Below are 17,274 nucleotides of genomic sequence, written 5' to 3' on the forward strand. Positions count from 1 at the left end.
GACAAGGCTACACCCTGGGACAAACCCAAGTCATTGCCACTAGAGACGCTCAAAACCTCGGCATTTGCCAGAGCCAGAGCCAGGCAGGGGGCCTTTCTCCACGGGAGCCCGACACTCACCTCCACCTGAAACTCGTTGCTGACATAGCGTCCATTCAGCTCGGAGCAGACAAGCTTGAACTTCCGGTCGAGCAAGGACCTGGAGTGCCAGTTGCGATAGCGCAAGAAGCGCAACGCCTCCTCGTAGCTGGCCATGGTGTCCACGCCTGCGGGGTGGGGGTGAGAGCAGGGCTGGGGGCTGAAGCTGGGGACAGGGGCAGAGCCGGGCCCGGGCAGGCTGGAGTCGGGAGCCGGGGGCAGTGGGGCCAGCGGGCACACGTTCTGGCTTTCCAAGAACTGCAGGAGCAAATGCCAGGTGTGCAGGGTGTTTCCCCCCTTGAGGGGACATGCCACACGCCTGACCTCTGCCCCCTCGTAGGGACAGGACATAAGGCAGGGAGTGCCTGCACTTCCTCGTCTGACCCTGGGAAATGGCACCTTTCCCACCTCCCCCAGGACACTCTCCAGGTCCTGGGGCACAAGGCAGAGGCAGGGCTCAGGCTGCCACCGGCCCAGTGGCCCAATGGGTGCTGCGGCCGCTCACCTGTGAAGGTCACGCCCAGGTCAGAGTGGCTCACTTCCATGCCCTTGGGCTGCAGGCGGGCTGCGTCCACCTCCAGGCTCTCCTGCTCAGGGTTCAGCTCCTCCCCCTCCACTGTCACCTCGCAGGTGTCCAGGTCGTGCACGATCTCCTCAGACACCAAGGACTCTTGAACTGCAAAAACAGCCCAACCGGAAATCATATCGGCCGTGGGCCCAGGGCAGGGTCACGCTGGGCAGTTTGCAGGCCCATCCTCCAACTCAGAGTCCTTTTAAGGACCAATGACAGGGGCACAGGAGAGGCACTTCCAAGAAAGCGGGTACTTTATGTGTCTAGGAGGACCAGCATTGGGAAGGCCTGTCCTCCCAGGGCTGACCGGCCAGCAGAGGCGCGGCCCAGGCACAGCAGAGTGACAGCGTTCCCTGCAACAGTCCGTCCCGGCTGCCTCCTCAGGGCTCTGCGATTCGGACCATCAAGCCAGAAAGTGGAAGGACCCTCCCGGTGGGTTTCCAAAAATTGTAATGAGCTCTGCCCTCAGGTCAGACTTCAGAAGCATCTAAACACTCAAACCTCCCAAACTGCCCGAGGGGCGGCCCAGGATGTGGGCCGCAGCACAAGGCTCTCTCGGCCGCCCAGCTGCAAGCCAAGGCAAGGTGACCATCCCAGGCAAAGGGGCTGTTACCTGTGGGGTCCTCGTCCCCCTCCCCGTCGGGCTCCACCTCTCTCGTGATGGTGCTAATGATGCGCAGCTCAGGGAAAAGGAAAACCCCCTCCGAGCTCTCGAACTCGGACGCTGCTCGCGCAAAGTGGTGGACGCCACTCAGGCTGATCTTGGGCTCCTCCGGCTGCAAAACCATCACGGAGCCGTCTACTGGGGGCACTGCGATGCAGGCAGCCTCGTTGCCACACCTGCCGACAGGGGAGGGAGCAGAAGGCCAGGGCTCTGAGAGGCACGCGGAGACAGCACACGCAAGGGATGCCACCAATATACAGGACAGCGGCCACTCCCAGAACGTGCTGCCAAACATTATTAACAAACATCATTCTACCTTCCTGGCTCTCTTTTCCTTACCAGAGTCTGGGCTGCCTGAGAAACCTAAATACACACATTTTCTTCTCAGATTCTCAGGGGCCAGCGAGCACAGACAGGCTCGCTGCTGAGAATCGCACGTACCTGACCACGCTGGTGAGCCTGAGTCTCCGGATCCCGGGGGTGGGGAACTGCCGGGAGTTCAGGTAGGCGACGTGCTGCAGGGCCTTCTCCACCTCCCCCACGTCCTCTCCCTCCAAGGTCAACACCGACTGGCTGGGGTTGGCTTGGATCTGAAATCGTGCCCAACGGGGAGAGGAGAGGGATAAGGTTCCCACTGCAAGAGGCTGAAATTGCAAACGCTTTGGCAAAGAGGACGTGAGCTGGGGACTGATTTCAGTTGTGACATGGAGAAGAAAATGCATGCAATTCTGGGGGCCGAGACCCTGTTCCCGCAACGGCAGCCCAGAGGCGCAAACCTGTCTGTGGTACACGCAATGCACCTTCGGTCTCTGCCCCTGGCTCCTGGCCCAGAGCTCCGGCAACCCTAGAATTTCCTGAGTGACACGAGCATCTTTTATTACTCGTAGTAAGTCCCTTCCAATCACCCCAGAGTTTGGTGAATGAGGGGATTCTTGGTGGGGGCGGGGGGTTCCTAGGTAGTTTCAGAACGGGAGCTGGTTGCCAGAGGAACCAACCCTGTGACCAGTGTTGGAACATCCAGCCCCACCCCCCGAGCTATGGGGACAAGGAGGGGCTGCAGATGGAGTTGATCAGCAATGGCCAATGACTTAATCAATCACGCCTACATGAGACCTCCATGAACCACAAGGCTTGGGCGCTGCAGCTGCTGAGCACAGAAGGGGCTGGGAGGGTGGCGTGCCTGGGCAGGGCGAGGAAGCCTCATGTGCCAGCCCCCATTCCTTGCCCTGTGCACCTCCTCCGTTCGGTTTTTCCTGAGCTCTACCCTTTACAATAAACTGGCAAAGTAAGTGAAGTGTTTTCTGAGCAGTTCTAGCAAATTGTTGCTCCTAAAAAGGGAGAGGGTGTAGAGATCATGGGAACCCCCAACTTCACAGCCAAGTCCGACAGAAGAGCAGGTAACCCAGGGCCCAGATTCTTGCAGCTGCCACCTCAGCATCCACTGGCAGTAGCATGGTGGGACTGAGCCCTTGACCTGCAGGGTCTGAAGCTGAATCCAGGTGGCGTCAGAATGGAACTGAGGGACACCTGGAGGGCTGGTGTCTAGAGAGCTGGGGGATGCGCTGGCACGAGGGAAAAACCCCACACATTCTGTGTCAGAGGTGTCGGGAGTGAAGACAGCTCAGGAAAAGTCACAGATCAACCCCGTGCCCACTGCCCAGGGCTGCGAATGCTGTGCAGGCGGATGCCAGCGTTACCTTCACTCCTCTGCCGCCGTCTTCAGGGACAGGCAGGTCCAGCCCCTCCTTGCAGGTATATAGACAGTCGATCACCTTCTTGTCTGTGAGTTTCCCCGAACGGATCGTCAGGCCAGCCAGGTCACCTTGGAAAAACTGGGTCATGTGCAGGTCACCACCTTTGGGACACGGTGGGAGGGAGACGGCAGGCGGTTAGGGGTGCAGCCCAGAGCCTCCCGCTTCATTTCTCAACACAGTGTTACCGATGGTGGCAGCTCGATGGATGGACATGCGGGTTAGTTCAGATGGCACCCTGTTAGCCCGGCGATCTACGTGGACGCGCAATGAAGAAATCACACCGTTTGTGACCATGCATGTGGCCTGGAGAAGAGAGGACTCGGGGTCCCTCACCCGAAGCCTGGAAGCCTAGAGGTCCCATGAGTGTCCCCACACATCTGGCCACTCGCTGGTAAGGGTGGCCAGGCCCACACCTGTCACCAAGGGCACAAGTGACATAACCTACTAGCACCAGCCTCTTCAACCCGTCTTGTCATCTAGCTGGTTCACACTCTGGGCTGCTTTTCCTGAGCATGCTCGGGGATGTGTGCAAACTCGGGGTGAACCTATACAGCACAACTAGCTAGAGAAAGGGGATGCTCACAATACCCACCCCCCACAATGACAAGCCTCAGATCGGGCCCTCCAGGGGCCACGGTGTCCAGTGCTACCACACCCGTCTCCTACTATGGAGAGTGCCTGGGACGTGAGGTGTTAGAAGGAACACAGAAACCCGGAACCGGGCCCTAAGAGACCACAGCCCGCGTGAAACTGCACCTTGGCCTTACGCTGACGAGGGGGACGAGGCCAATTTTCGGCCTCAGCTCTCGTTCCTGAGAAGGACACTAGACACTACAAGTTATCGCTAGGGATGGAGATATCTAAGAAACACGTTTAAAATTCAGTAGCAGTCATGTTAAGAGTATCTGGGACCGAATCTTCTCCTGCCTCAGGGTTCAGCCACCTGAGGACCAGGACATGCCCCCATCCTGGCCCAGGAGATTCCGCAGCAAGCCTCAGGCAGCGGGAGCAGGGTGAAACTTGGTGAGAGGAATCAAGTCCCACCAGTGCACTGCAGCGAGGCATCATTTGCTCACTTTAGTTGGGATCAGAAGGGACAGGAAAGGGAAACCCTATGAAGCAATGAGGGGGGCGGGGTGAATAATGCAAAGCAGCAGCTGAGATGGTGTCAGGGACCAAAATGCAATTTGGGCCTTTCATGCAAAATGTGGGATGAACCGGTGTCTCGTATGTAAATGAAACGCAACAGAAACACAACAGTGAACCGTAGGGAAAAATCCAGCGACCTGCGGAGGCCACAGGCAGAGGCTCAGTTTCATTGTCACTTTCGACTCCTGAGTTCTCTGTAGGGAAGCAAGACAAAGACAACAGAGAAGGACCACGAGGTTAGGCTTTTCAAATTGGACCCTGAACGTCAGTCTTGAAAAGCTACCAAATACAGAACTCAGAGAGAAAAATTCCCCTCATGTCCCCCAAGGGGACATGCTCCACCTGGAAGTAAACCTGTCCTTGAGCACCCTTGCCCAGAAGGGTCTTTACCACCTCACGCTTCTCTACCCCACCTGCTCACGTCCTCCCAGCCCAAACGCAGGTTGGACCCGAAATAAAACGGATCAAAGCAGGTGCACTGACTTGTCTCCTCAACCCTGGCCTTGGGCCAGACACCCCAGGGCCACGCTCATGCCAACCACACAGATGGGCTAGGTGCAGGGACCCCCTGGCCAGCCCCCAGTGCTGTCCTTCCCAACGGGGACACGTACGCGGCCACAGGCTGGAGGACAGCAAGCTTGGAAAAGTACGTCTTTTTTGAAAGCTCAAAACAAGTTCACATCGGTCTAGACTTTAATCTCTAAGTGACAGGGAAAAGAAGGCATTTTCAACCCCTTTCTCCAACCAGGAAGGGGGAGTCCGAGGTTAAGGAATTCACCCAGGAGACAGGCCATCCCACGTGGTGGGCCAGGGGCTCTGACCAGCCACAGCTCCCGGAGCTCCGGGTCTGGTGGCCTAAGCATCCTGCTGCGGGGGGGAGCTGTCTGCTCTCACTGCCCCCACACCCCAAGGCCCTGCTCCCATGCACGGTAGCCTGGGAGGCACTGGGGGCAAGGGGGGTCGGGGGCAGGGGAGGCCTGGAGCACCCACAGCTCCTGGGCCTCCTCCACCACTCAGCCAGGCTCTTGGTGCTGAATCTGGAAGGGAGGGGCTTCAAAGCCTCTGAAAGGAAGAATGAAGACCTTCCTCCCTGTCAATTACATTTTTCAGAATTTGTGTCTCGTCTGGAAATTGACGCAGATTTTTCTGGCTGAGGATGTTGGGGACTGAGGTGAAAATTGCCATTTTGATGGCAGCAGCATTGTTGTGACGTGATCAGGGACCAAGGCAGTATAGGCAGGTAGGGTGGGACATGGGGTCCATTTTATTTTATTTTTAAAATTATTTATTTAATTATTTATTTTTCATGTCAGACGGGTAATGTGCCAATGTGGTAACAAGGCTATGGGGGGCACATGTCACAGAAGAGCGTGAACCCCCAATCGTCACACTTATGATGTGGTCTATTTTAACGCAAGCCATAAATGTAAAATAACATTTCGGTTTGCACTTATATTTTCATCTTAAAAATAACGTATTGGAACTATTTTTTTTTAATTTGGGAAGCAAATCTGAACTGAAAATTTAACAACAGCAACTAAAAAATTCCTGCTTCCCTAATAATTTCTTCCTCATCCCGTGGTCTCTGCATTCCACTTGCTCACAGATGAACTGTCATCAAAATTAAATGCGGGAATTAGCCGAAGAGATTCACTCTAATCACTGTCTTATTCCTTTTCATTTGAAAGGATCTGCAGGAGGCCCAGCTGGAGGGACTCAGCTGGTTGAACGTTGTCCCGCAAACCGAAAGGCCCCCGGTTCAATTCCTGGTCAGAGCACACACCGGGGTTGCAGGTTCAGTCCCCACACTGGGCACACGCGAGGCAACTGATTGATTTTTCTCTCTCTCTCTCCCTCCCTTCCCTCTAAAAATCAAAACTAAACTTCAAAAGATCTGCAGGAAAGTTATGAAATTCAAATCTCCGAAAAGCATCAACGCTGTCTTAGGAATTAAGGCTCTTTCACAAATTTCTCATCTGATCCATGGTGCAATGTTTCCGGTAGAGAGGAAATAAAAAGATCTACTGAGCAGGTACCTGTAGTGATGGTGGCACCCTGACATGACCCAACACAGGTCAAGTGCAAGGGCGAATGTGGGGCCCATGAACCTCGAGCATGGACTGAGGAGCCCCTGAACTTGGATGGGAAAAATTACATGCTTATTTCCACTAACTTCTGAAATTTAGTTTTCCTTTGATTGTAAATGGTCAGTCACAAGCCACAGCAGTATTAGCAGGAACTGCAACTCTGTCGCCAGGAGAGGTCACTGGTATTTTCCTCTCACGTCACACTGCTGGAGACATCACAGAATCATCATAAAGTCCCTTGCTGCTCTGACGTCATGGCAGGTAGCAAACTGGCTGCTAAGGACTGCTCTTCGTCTTTGTTTTGTTTTTTAAAGATTTTATTATTTATTTGTTTTTAGAGAGAAGGGACGGGAGAGACAGAGAGGGAGAGAAACATCGATGTGAGAGAAACACTCTTTGGTCACCCCTCACATGAGCCCCAGCCGGGTACCAAACCCACAACCCAGGCCTGTGCCCTGACCAGGAATCGACCTGGCAACCTTTCATTTTGCAGGACAATGACCAAGCCACTGAGCCACACTGGTCAGGGCACCTGCTCTTCATCGGTTGCCAAAGCAGCACAGGTGTTCACGTGTCACACGTGTAGTCTGTTCGTACTGTGCTAACTGTATCTCAATTTACTCCATTACCTTTGAAGCCCTGGGCATTTTATTTTATAGATTAATAAGGAATACCCTGGGGACAGCTCAATGGCGCAAAGAGGCTAAAGCCCCTGCTCTGGGGGTCAGGGCTCTGGCCCTGGGCACGCTGGCCACCGTGGCCAGCCAGGAACAAGGCTCGCTGCTTCTCAGAGCCTCCGTGTCTTCCACTGTAAAATAGGGAGAGCAGTAGCTTCTGCCCTGCAGACTTGTAATAAGGGTTAACGAGACAAATTCGCAGGGGGATCAGCACTTAGAAAGCACACATAAACGGCACTGTTGCCCTGGCAGCTGTCATCACAGCCGCCCCTGGTCCTTCGCAGACAGGTCCGCAGACCCCTCCCAACGTAGCATTCGCCGGAGGTGTCCCCACCTCGCTGTCAAGTGCTAAAGGCTCCTTAAGAGCCCTCTGGGCCGAAGCGTACTCACGCTCCCGTGCAGGGCCGTCGCCTCCTCATCTTCATAAACTCTTCAACAAACTGATTAATTTGTAAGACGTTCCTCGGCTGCACTCTCCGCTGTGCAGCGCCCCCTCCGCGGTTCCCAGGAAAGGTGCTGGCGCAAGCCAGTCCTTAAACACGACTTTAGTGGGCTCCTACAGCTTTGGCCACGCCCCCAGAACGGCTCTGCCCAGGAAAAGGGACGAGGGAAGGAGGGGAGCGGTGTCCATGACTGTTACCTTGCCAGCAAGCCCCGACCACGAGCTGAGTCTCGATCTTGGAAGGATGAAGCGGGTGATCCTCAATCACAGAGAAGGGCTCGTGGGAAAGCCCGTCCACATAGAGAGTGACCGTCGGGATTTCCACGTTGAGGACATAGTGATGCCATTTCTCGTCGCAGACCTGCGGGAGGTGGAGGGAAGGGTTAGAGCCCCGATGTCCACCTCCCCTCTCATCCAGAGACCGACAACGATGGCAGGACAGCAGGACATGGAGAGCAAGTCGCCCATAAGGAACATGTATCTTCCTAGAAAGGAAAAGACTTTTTTTTAAAAAGCATCTAACAGCAAAATACATCCCCACCCAACCACATCTCACCCAAAAGGGCCGAGGCCACACTGCCGTCCTAGGGTATGTCAGGCCACAGGGCACTGCTCACTCATCGTCTGACAGGGCCCCCACATCAGGAGCTGCCAGCTCTCTTCTGCTGAGAGTGACACCAGGAAAGTCCTGTATCGGCAGAAAGGACGCCCCTCCCCCCCCCCCACCTGCCCCCGCCTGCTGTTGCCTGACCACTGGCCTTTCCTCTTCTGAATCAAACTGCAAACACCTCCAGTCTCAGAAGGCGGCACACGGTACTACGTGCATTTTCTTTCCCAATTCCAAGTTGATGGTCTACATAAACAGGGGCGTGAACGCAGACGGCCCTGAGTTCCTTTCCTGTTGTGAACTGGCGTATCCATGGAGCTCCCGGCTGTTGGTGAGGACAGGGGTCTGCAGACTCCCAGGCCCCCTTCCGTTCGGATAATGAAAGCATACCTGAAGGGCATGCCCACCGAAGAGAAAAAAGGATAACATACTCAGAGCCTGCTACAAGATGTTAGATAGGAGGCCCTGACTGGGTGGCGCAGTGGGACAGGGCACAGGCCTGGGGCACCGACTGATGTTTCTCTCGCACATCAGTGTTTCTCTCCCTTTTTCCCCTCCCTTCCCCTCTCTCTAAAAATAAATAAATAAAATCTTTAAGAAAGTATAAATAAAAGACGTTAAGAAAGTGACGCAAAGTATAAATGAACATAGTTCATAATTAGAGCAGCTCAGAAACGAGCTGACAACACCGAGGAAGGAATTAAACAGGAAGGGGCAGACAGAGAAGCAGGAAAAGAACATTAACAAAAGGGGAGGAGCAAGCCACCACAATGGAAGACAACACCGAAACTTTAACAATAACAACAATTTTCTTGAAAGACCAAAATGTCTCCAAGTACGTACAAAAAGAACATACCACATATCTGGGAAAACAGACCCAAAACAACCCAGACACACGCATGAAATTAACTGACTCAGAAAAGAAAGACCGCCTCTGGTCATCCAAGCTAAAGACCAAGCGTTTATAAGGGAAAGAAAATCAGACTGTCGCCAGATTTTAGCAGCAACATTTTATGTCAGAAGACAACGGAGAGATTTTCTGTTCTTCGAAATCTTAAATGTGAGCCAGAGATTTTATATCCAGCTAAAGTGGCGCTTAGCGTAAAAGCCACAAACTATTCAGACAACGTGTAAGAACTCAGGAATTCTCGTCCCTATGACCCAGTCCTGGGAACGTGCTTTCTGCAGTGCCCGGGAGCAGAGACGCAGAGTGCCAGGGGGCACTGAGCATCCACCTGCTTGCACTGCGGGAAGAGAAGCGACCGGACACAGAGCTCACGGCCAGGGATGTGCCAGCCGAGTCCGATCGGCTGTCAGACCCCACTGTCGTGTTACAGGTGCACGGGCAGGGGGCGTGATGAACGGCACCACAGGGATGCACTTCGCCAAACCCAAACCGCTGGAAACTACAGGACAAAAGCCTGATTCCGTCACCAAATAAATTCCAAGAGGGAAAAGGAAATTCTATAGAAAAAAATCAACTCAAAAGGCACATCAACCACTCATAATGTATGACCCCTTATTCGGACACTGATTCAAACAAACAAACTGTGAACACAAAACCACGTATGAGATGGTCTGAAATTTGAACACTGGATATCTGACGATTAAGGAGCTATTAATTTTTTAAAAATATTTTATTTATTTATTTTTAGAGAGCGGGGAAGGGAGGGAGACAGAGAGGGACAGAAACATTGCTAGGTTTTCTCTTGCACACCCCCACCTGGGGACCTGGCCTGCAACTCAGGCACGTGTCCTGCCTGGGAATCAAACCAGCGACCTTTCAGTTTGCAGGCCGGCGCTCAAGCCACTGAGCCACACCAGCCAGGGCAAGCTGTTAATTTTTTACAATGACTTTTTTATTTTTCAATGACAGCTGGCATTCGATATTGTGCTCGTCGCAGGAGTACAACAGTGATTAGACATTAACTTACTGCAGTCAGAGTGGTCACCCCAGTAAGCCCAGTGCCCACCACGCACCACACAGTCATCACGACATCATCGACCGTTACTCTCTCTGCTGTGCTTCACGTCCCCAGGACGGCAATTTGCACATCTTAATTCCTCCCCGTTTTTATCCAGCCCTCACGCCCCCTCCCATCTGGCAACCATCAAAATGTTCTCTGTATCTATGAGTTTATTTTGTTCGTTTCTATTTTTTAGATTACACGAAAAAGTGAAATCCTATTGTATTTGTCTCTCTCTAACTGAAAGAATCGTTAGGACTTTTAAAGTGTGAAAAAGTACTGTGATTGCGCTTATCACTCAGAGATACGCAGTCCATTACCTCCACACAGAACCAAGTGCCGTACTGGGGTCTGCTCAGAATTCACTAAGCAGCTGTCCAGGGGGCGATGACAGTTGTTAGCTGTGGGCAGGGACAATGAAACGAGCCCGGCCAAGAGCTGAGAGCCACGGATGTGCGGGCTGCTCCTTACACTCGTCCGTCTCCTTCTGCACACGCACAGGGAGACACTGACATTTCCCACAACAGAGTTCTAAAAAATGTACCCAGAAGACACTAAATATGTAAGTACAGACTACGGTTGCGGTAAAGGAACTGTACCTAAAATGTTTACCTGTGGGGCAAAACAATTTTCTTCTGGACTTTACCTTTCTTTAGTTTCTTGAAACATTTTAAGATGAAAGTTTCTACGAAAGAAATGATCCACATAACCAGAAATTTCCTCTGTAAGAGATGAATGCAGCCAACCGGACGGTCCCCTCCTCTCTCCACGACCATGGGCTTTTCTCCCTTCGCATTCACGCTCTCACCTGTCTACCTTGGGACGGTTTCAGACACTGTCATTTCCGACATTAACTACAGGCGCATGTTATTAGCTCTTGCCCACTTACTCCATGAGGAAAAAAAAATCAAGCGAAGGCCAAAGGTCTCCTTCTTGTCCCCACCCCAAACCAAGCCAAGAAATGATCTGCTGAGATTTTAATGAAAAGGCTTTCTCCATCTTCCGCGTCCCCTCGTTTCCTGTAACAAGTCCATTTTGTTCATGCGATACTTGCTTTTTCTCACAGCAACAGCCGGGAAGGCAGCTTTGCAAAGACATGACTTTGTCAAAAAGCACGTCGTGTGAGCGATATTAAAACTGCGAGCTCCCATGAGCTCGCAGTGCCCGTGCCATCTGAAAGAGGTCGAGATCACTGGCTCCTGGAAAATATTAGCCACCCCTCGGCGCCACCCCTGCGTTTGCTGAGGCCCCTGGGGCTCCCTGGCACCATCTGGGAGGGAAAGCCTTAAATAATGAGTCAATAAATGCAAGGGTGTCAATCCCAGTTTTTAAGCAAGGGCTGCTTTTTCAGTAAATTATAACACAGTCTTTTGAATTTAAAGATATGATTTCTTTAATATTTTATGTATAAAAGACATATACATTAAAAAAAAAACCCTTACTTAGGCTTTCAGTGGGAAGGAGTTCAATGGATTTAGTTTGCTGTACTAAGACCCACAGCCACAGAAATCGTAAAATCACAGGTATACTCTGCCCAGCAAGGAGGGGTGGTAGAGGGGGACTTGTGGGCATCTGTAATAGTGTCAACAATTATTAAAAATGTTTTAAAAAGTATACACTGCCCAGAAGTCGCCAGGCCCATGCAAGGTTGCCCCAACTCGTTTCTTTCTCCAAAAAGAGCAGAATCGGTGAGCCTCCTACGCACTCACCTGAGTCAACTTCCAGTGGAATTCTGCAGGTTTGTACTTCTGCTCTCCCGAAGGGTCCTGACGGAGGAGGAAAATAAACCGACAGCCGTGGACAAACAGGGAATAATGGTGCCGGTTCATGTCTGCAAAGAGAAATGCGACTGGTAAATTGCCAACTTAAGACCCGAAGGAGAACTAAAAGCTATTTCTTTAATGGATTTTGAAGACACGGCTTTATCAGCGTAAACGAATTCCCTAGTTGGGCCAAGACAGAGTTTAGAAACCAGCATATGTGGGATTTACTGTCGAAAGCCCAAAGATCAGGGCGCCATGCTGAGAACAGGGCGCCCTGGTGTAAAACACAGAACCACCCACGTCACCAACCAGCCCCTGGGAGCCTCTGGGGCCACGGAAGCACCCCCCTTCCCAGCAACGCTAACCTGTTCTGTCTGAGCTGCACAGAATCGTCTCCTTCCTCCTGCCAAGGGGCCCGTGCCTCATCCACACGGAGACTGTAAAAGGCTCTTTCGGGTTGACGGAAACGACGCCATCGGGGATCCTGACGGCCTGCGTGCCATTGAACTCGAAGACCTGGTCACTGTCGTGGCCGTTGTCGGTGGGGAGGCCAATGGTCCAGTTCAGGGAGCCGCTCGGGGAGGGGAGCAGCTCGGCGGTGCCAGCTGCAGCACCTGAAACAGCACAGCAACACTTGGTAGGCAGTGTGCCAAGAGCCCGAAGGGCACAGCAGCCTCGCACAACCACGCGACACACTGTCCTTGTCTTGGGGCTCGTACAGCTTGCTGGATGCACTTCACTTTTCACAAAAGAAGGGTTTTTATTACCAGGAAAATTCCTAAATGATAAGCATGAGGTTTTTTTTAAAAGCTAGGAAGAGAAGCAGCAGCATTACCTGTAATCTACAATGAACATTTGCGTCTAAGCGCTTCCCGTCCTTTACGAACATGCACGTGTTATAAAAGCGGAGCCCTGGGCACACACGCGCACACACGTGCCCATCCACACGCTTCTACAGCCCAACCGAAAACACCCGACTCCCATCTCATCGGGCCGCTGCACCCTCGTGTACCGAGCTGACCTCCCTGGGGGACTGAGGCTGTTGCACATTTTCTCCCAGGACAAACCTCGCCTTGAGGAGCACCTTCGCATGTCTCCATGATTATTCCCGCAGAACAAATTCCCAGAAATGGAATTACTATGCCAAAAAAAGCATGAAAAATTTACTATTTTACATAATGAAAAGCTCAATTTTTAAAAAAATTTGTCAGCCCTGGCTCCTGTGGCTCAGTTGGTTGGGCATTGTCCCGTAAACCGAAAGGTCACAGGTTTGATTCCCGGTCAGGGCACATGCCTGGGTTGCGGGTTGTTCCCCAGCTGGGGGCACGTATGAGAAGCAACTGATTGATGTTTCTCTCTCACATCAATGTTTCTCTCCCTCCCTTCCCCTCTCTCTAGAATCAATAAGCATGTCCTTGGGTGAGGATAAAAATTTTTTTTGTCTGCAGAAGACTTTGCGAGCTCTCCCAGTTGCTGGTCCTTGACGTCTCAATTCCCAGGAGCAGCATGATTTAGCCAGAACGAGCTGGTCTCTCGCGTGACATCCAACCTCAGTCCAGACCCCAGCTCTGCCGCTTCCTCCAAGTGTGGCCTTGGGCGAGCGACTCAGCCTCCCTCGGCCTCCATTGTTCCTCTGCGAAAGCGAGGTCAACACCACCTTCTCCGCAGGCCAGGCGGGAAGATTATGTGAGGTAACTCATGTGGAACGACATCACAGTAAATGCCGGAATGTGGAATTCTTCCCGTTCTCCCTGCCCTTAAACTGTTCTGCTGAGAAAACGTTCATTTAATAGCATAAAAACGGCATTAGGAGAAAGTAAGTTTTCTACATTATCCCCACACACGCAGTTTAAAGTGGAAGGCACGCCAGACCGCTTACTCACATGCACTAGGTGCGCGGTCACGCAATCGGGACTCGGCGCTGGGAGACACCCGAGCGCACTCATCGCTGGGACGGGCCAGCAGAGCACGTCCTTTCCCCTTCTGCTTTTTCACAACGCCACCATTCCCAGTCACACACGGACGCCGCTGTCTAGCCCGAACTGCCGTGGGCAGGCCAGTGAGAAGGCAGGCGGGCGTCGGGCGACGCTCCCTGCAGAGCTGACGCTGCGGAGCTCCCGAGACACAGAAGGCCCTCGGCTTAGGAAGAGGCCGTCGAAGTTACTGGCACCTTATCACCAGCCAAGGAACAGCATTTCCAAGAGAGGCGTCCACACCTCACACGGAGATAAAAGAGAAGACGTTCCCCAGCTGACGGTGGAGACAGGGAGCCTGCCTCTCAGCCGCCGCACACAGAGCCTGTGGTCTGCCGTCTATGGAAACCAGATGCAAGGTGGCGGGTCCAGTCTGGATTTCCTCCCTCACGTTTGCCGACAGCTACCGCACGACCTGCAGTTTTCCCCTCAGTCCTTAAGTAAACGTCTCGTTCCATTTAAAACTCCCTCCACCTATGTAATTTCTATTTTGATGATTCTCAGTATATCTCCAAGAAATACTGTCTTCAAATCAGTGGTTCTCTCTTTTTTAAAGATTTTATGTATTTATTTTACTTTTCCTTAGAGAGAAGGGAAGGGAGAGAGGTAGAGAGGGAGAGAAACACCAATGTTCGAGAGAAACATTGATTGGTTGCCTCTCACACATCCCCAACTGGGGACCTGGTCCGCAACCCAGGCATGTGCCCTGACTGGGAATCGAACCTGCAACCTTTTGGTTCACAGGCCGGAGCTCAACCTACTGAGCCAAACCAGCCAGGGCCACATCAGTAGTTCTTAAAAATGCACATACACATAATGCCTTGGAGACTTTCATGGGGCCACGCACCCCTGAAAACCATCCAGTATGACACTTAGCCGGTGGGGCGGTGGCAGCCGCATCAGAACGTGATCACGCACCGGCACACACACACACTCCCACCTGCCACGCGAGGGTCGCTGCTGCCTGCTGAGAACTGCAGGACTCCTTACCGCAGAGCCGGTGCAGGGACTTCTCTGAGTAGGTGTCGCGGTCGCAGCCCTTCCCTATGTGGCTGGTCTCCAGCTCCACCGTCGCCTGCACTGAGACCACCGACTCGCCGCACGTCTCCAGGTGCAGGTTGGGGAAGAGGGCCAGCGCGCCGGTGCCCGGCTCGTACTCCACCCTGTCGCTCCATCCTGCAGCGGCCCGCAAGTCCGAGGGGAGGAGGAGGAAACGCATGCATTAGGTCGCTGTGCCGCTCGGATTTTGAGAACAGGGGCAAGCGCAGAGATGAGAATGGAGCTCACCTTGCCAGCCGGGGGTGCAGGTGGGCTTGATGCTGATCTTCACCAGCACATCCTCCGCCGCTCTTTTCTTCCCGCAGTCGTAGGCGGTGACCGTCAGTTTGTACTGGTGCTCCTTCCCGTACTTCAGCTTCTCTGTGTTCTTTATATAACCTTCCGGGGGGGAACAACAGTGAGAACCCAAGCCCACGCTGGCCCGCACCGCCGCTGTCCTCTGCCGAAACACGAGTGCGCACTGGCCGGGGAACCAGCCTGCACCTGGGGCGGCAGCAACCTGGCTTTCCTGAGCACACGCGACACCGGCCCCACCTCCGAGGGCCCACACAGTTCGCTCCATTTATTCTCACAGACGGTTTTTGTTTTTATATTTATTTTAACATGTACATATAAAAGAATAAAAAAGGCAAGATAATTCAAGTTCTCCAAGTATTAAATACGAGATCAAGCTGTGTTAAATAGTTCTTGCTGGACGATTTACTTTATTAGCTAGAGATTTCCTCCCCTACCCACTAGAAGAAAAGCCTACTTTCGACCATGAGTACAGGTGTCTGCAAAGTGTTTGCCTTGAACATGATTTTAGCAAAGACCCTGGACTGTGCGTTAAAAGTGGAGACACTGTATCACTGGGAAGCCATAACCTCATGAAGTTAAACTCTAGATTCTGTTCCATTACTGAGGAGGGAGGGGAGCTGGCAGTAAGGTATAAACCTTCACCTTCAAGAACGGGCAGAGGACCCAAGTCTACTGGAGAACAGAGAGCGGGACCAATGAAAGGTCCACCTTCTCTGGATGCACACTGACAGAAGGGTGAGGGGGGACAGTAACAGGTTAGGCAGGGGATTCTTACTAGTTTGATGGGAAAGGAAGAAGGGGCAGAGGAAAACCTTGACCACAAAACAAACACAGCTCATTAGGTTTCCGCTACGGACGGAACGTTCCTGGGCCCCGACATTCATAATGTAGTCCCAACCCTCAGTGTGACGGTATGAGGCAGCGGGGCCCCTGGGGGAACTTAGGTTTAGGTGAAGCAATGAGGGGGGCCCCCGCACTGGAACTAGTGTCCTCATTGGAAGAGCTGGAGACCAAAGTGCCCTGTCTCCCCACCATAGGAGGATGCAGAAAGCCAGGAAGCAGGCCCTCGAGGGACCCTAAATGGGCCAACACCCTGATCTCGGCCTTCCCAGCCCCCACAACTGTGAGACATAAGTATCTGTTGTTAAAGCCGCCCAGGCTGGGGCATTTCGCTCCACCCGCCTGGATGGCCCACGTCCCCCATCTGCAGGACGGCCTGCCCTGACTGCCCCTGGGTACGGGACCCTCGGCCCTGTTCTCACCGTCTTTGTCGACAGTGAAGGGCACATTCGGAGTGACAATTTCGTAGCTGCAGATCTGGCTGAACTGCGGGGAGCAGTCTGCGTCCACGGCCTCCACCCGCAGGATGCTCTCGTACCGCCTGCCCTCGACGGCCGCCGCCTGGTAGGACTTCTCCTTGAACACAGGCGCGTACTCGTTCACGTCGTTCACCTGGATGTGGACCGTGGCTCTGGAAGAGGACAAGGCCATGCGCTCGGTTTGCTTCTTATCCGCCCCCCCCCCAAAATCTGCCCTGCCTTTCTGGTATCTTTCATTAAATTTTATGGTGAAGATAAAATTAAACAATTTGCTGTTCTTAATTGAGCGCAGAGACAACAGAAGTTAAAGCAGGAATTTGGGTGGGTTCTCGGAGGTCCGAGGAATAGGGCAGCAGCTAAGAGCGCAGTCACGGAAAGAGGATCTCAGGAGCTTCTTTGACAACGGGGGACATGCCACGCAGCAGCGAGATAAAACGATCCCAGACATCTGAGAGCTGTCTAGTCACAAAGTTAAAAATACTTTGTTGCAGACCTCAGAAGCAACGAAAGCCAAAGGAAGAAGGGGTGAGAAAGAGATGGGAGCCGGGAAACTAGTCCTGTCCAGCCTCCAAGGGACAGAGACCATCAGGGACCCAAGGCTGGGACATGGCCTGGTGTCAATCCAACAACTCGGGACCTCGGTGTTGCCCTGCCCGGTGAACCCCGTGCTGCCAGGTTCCACCTCGCAGCTCGGGGATGAGAAAATTAAGGCGTCGTCAGACCAGGCTCCCAAGACAGAAAACCGCAGTCTGGAGGGCTGCTGGGTGGGGCGTGGTCTGAAGCGGACAAGGTCCCTGCCTGAAGGAAG

The 17,274-nt window shown here is 53.0% G+C and overlaps 1 protein-coding gene and 1 pseudogene across 4 annotated transcripts in view; both read right to left on the bottom strand.

Moving 5' to 3' along the window:
• CLSTN1 (calsyntenin 1) overlaps positions 1-17,274 on the bottom strand; it is a 55,374-nt gene that overhangs the window by 3,481 nt on the left and 34,619 nt on the right. For 2 of the 4 annotated variants that reach the window (XM_053921951.1, XM_053921952.2), the window contains 12 exons: positions 16,410-16,618; positions 15,079-15,228; positions 14,782-14,967; positions 12,184-12,432; positions 11,765-11,886; positions 7,680-7,842; positions 4,413-4,469; positions 3,070-3,227; positions 1,814-1,962; positions 1,322-1,548; positions 643-813; positions 120-265 (listed from right to left, as the gene is read on the bottom strand). In XM_053921951.1, coding sequence (XP_053777926.1) covers positions 120-265; positions 643-813; positions 1,322-1,548; positions 1,814-1,962; positions 3,070-3,227; positions 4,413-4,469; positions 7,680-7,842; positions 11,765-11,886; positions 12,184-12,432; positions 14,782-14,967; positions 15,079-15,228; positions 16,410-16,618 — 1,987 coding nt within the window. The remainder of the gene's footprint in view (positions 1-119; positions 266-642; positions 814-1,321; positions 1,549-1,813; positions 1,963-3,069; positions 3,228-4,412; positions 4,470-7,679; positions 7,843-11,764; positions 11,887-12,183; positions 12,433-14,781; positions 14,968-15,078; positions 15,229-16,409; positions 16,619-17,274) is intronic. The other 2 variants (XM_053921954.1, XM_053921953.1) reach the window with 1 other exon arrangement.
• On the bottom strand, positions 5,583-5,678 carry LOC112299673 (small nucleolar RNA U13; annotated as a pseudogene).

This window comes from Desmodus rotundus, chromosome 3 (assembly GCF_022682495.2).
Source record: "Desmodus rotundus isolate HL8 chromosome 3, HLdesRot8A.1, whole genome shotgun sequence".
NCBI lineage: Eukaryota > Metazoa > Chordata > Mammalia > Chiroptera > Phyllostomidae > Desmodus > Desmodus rotundus.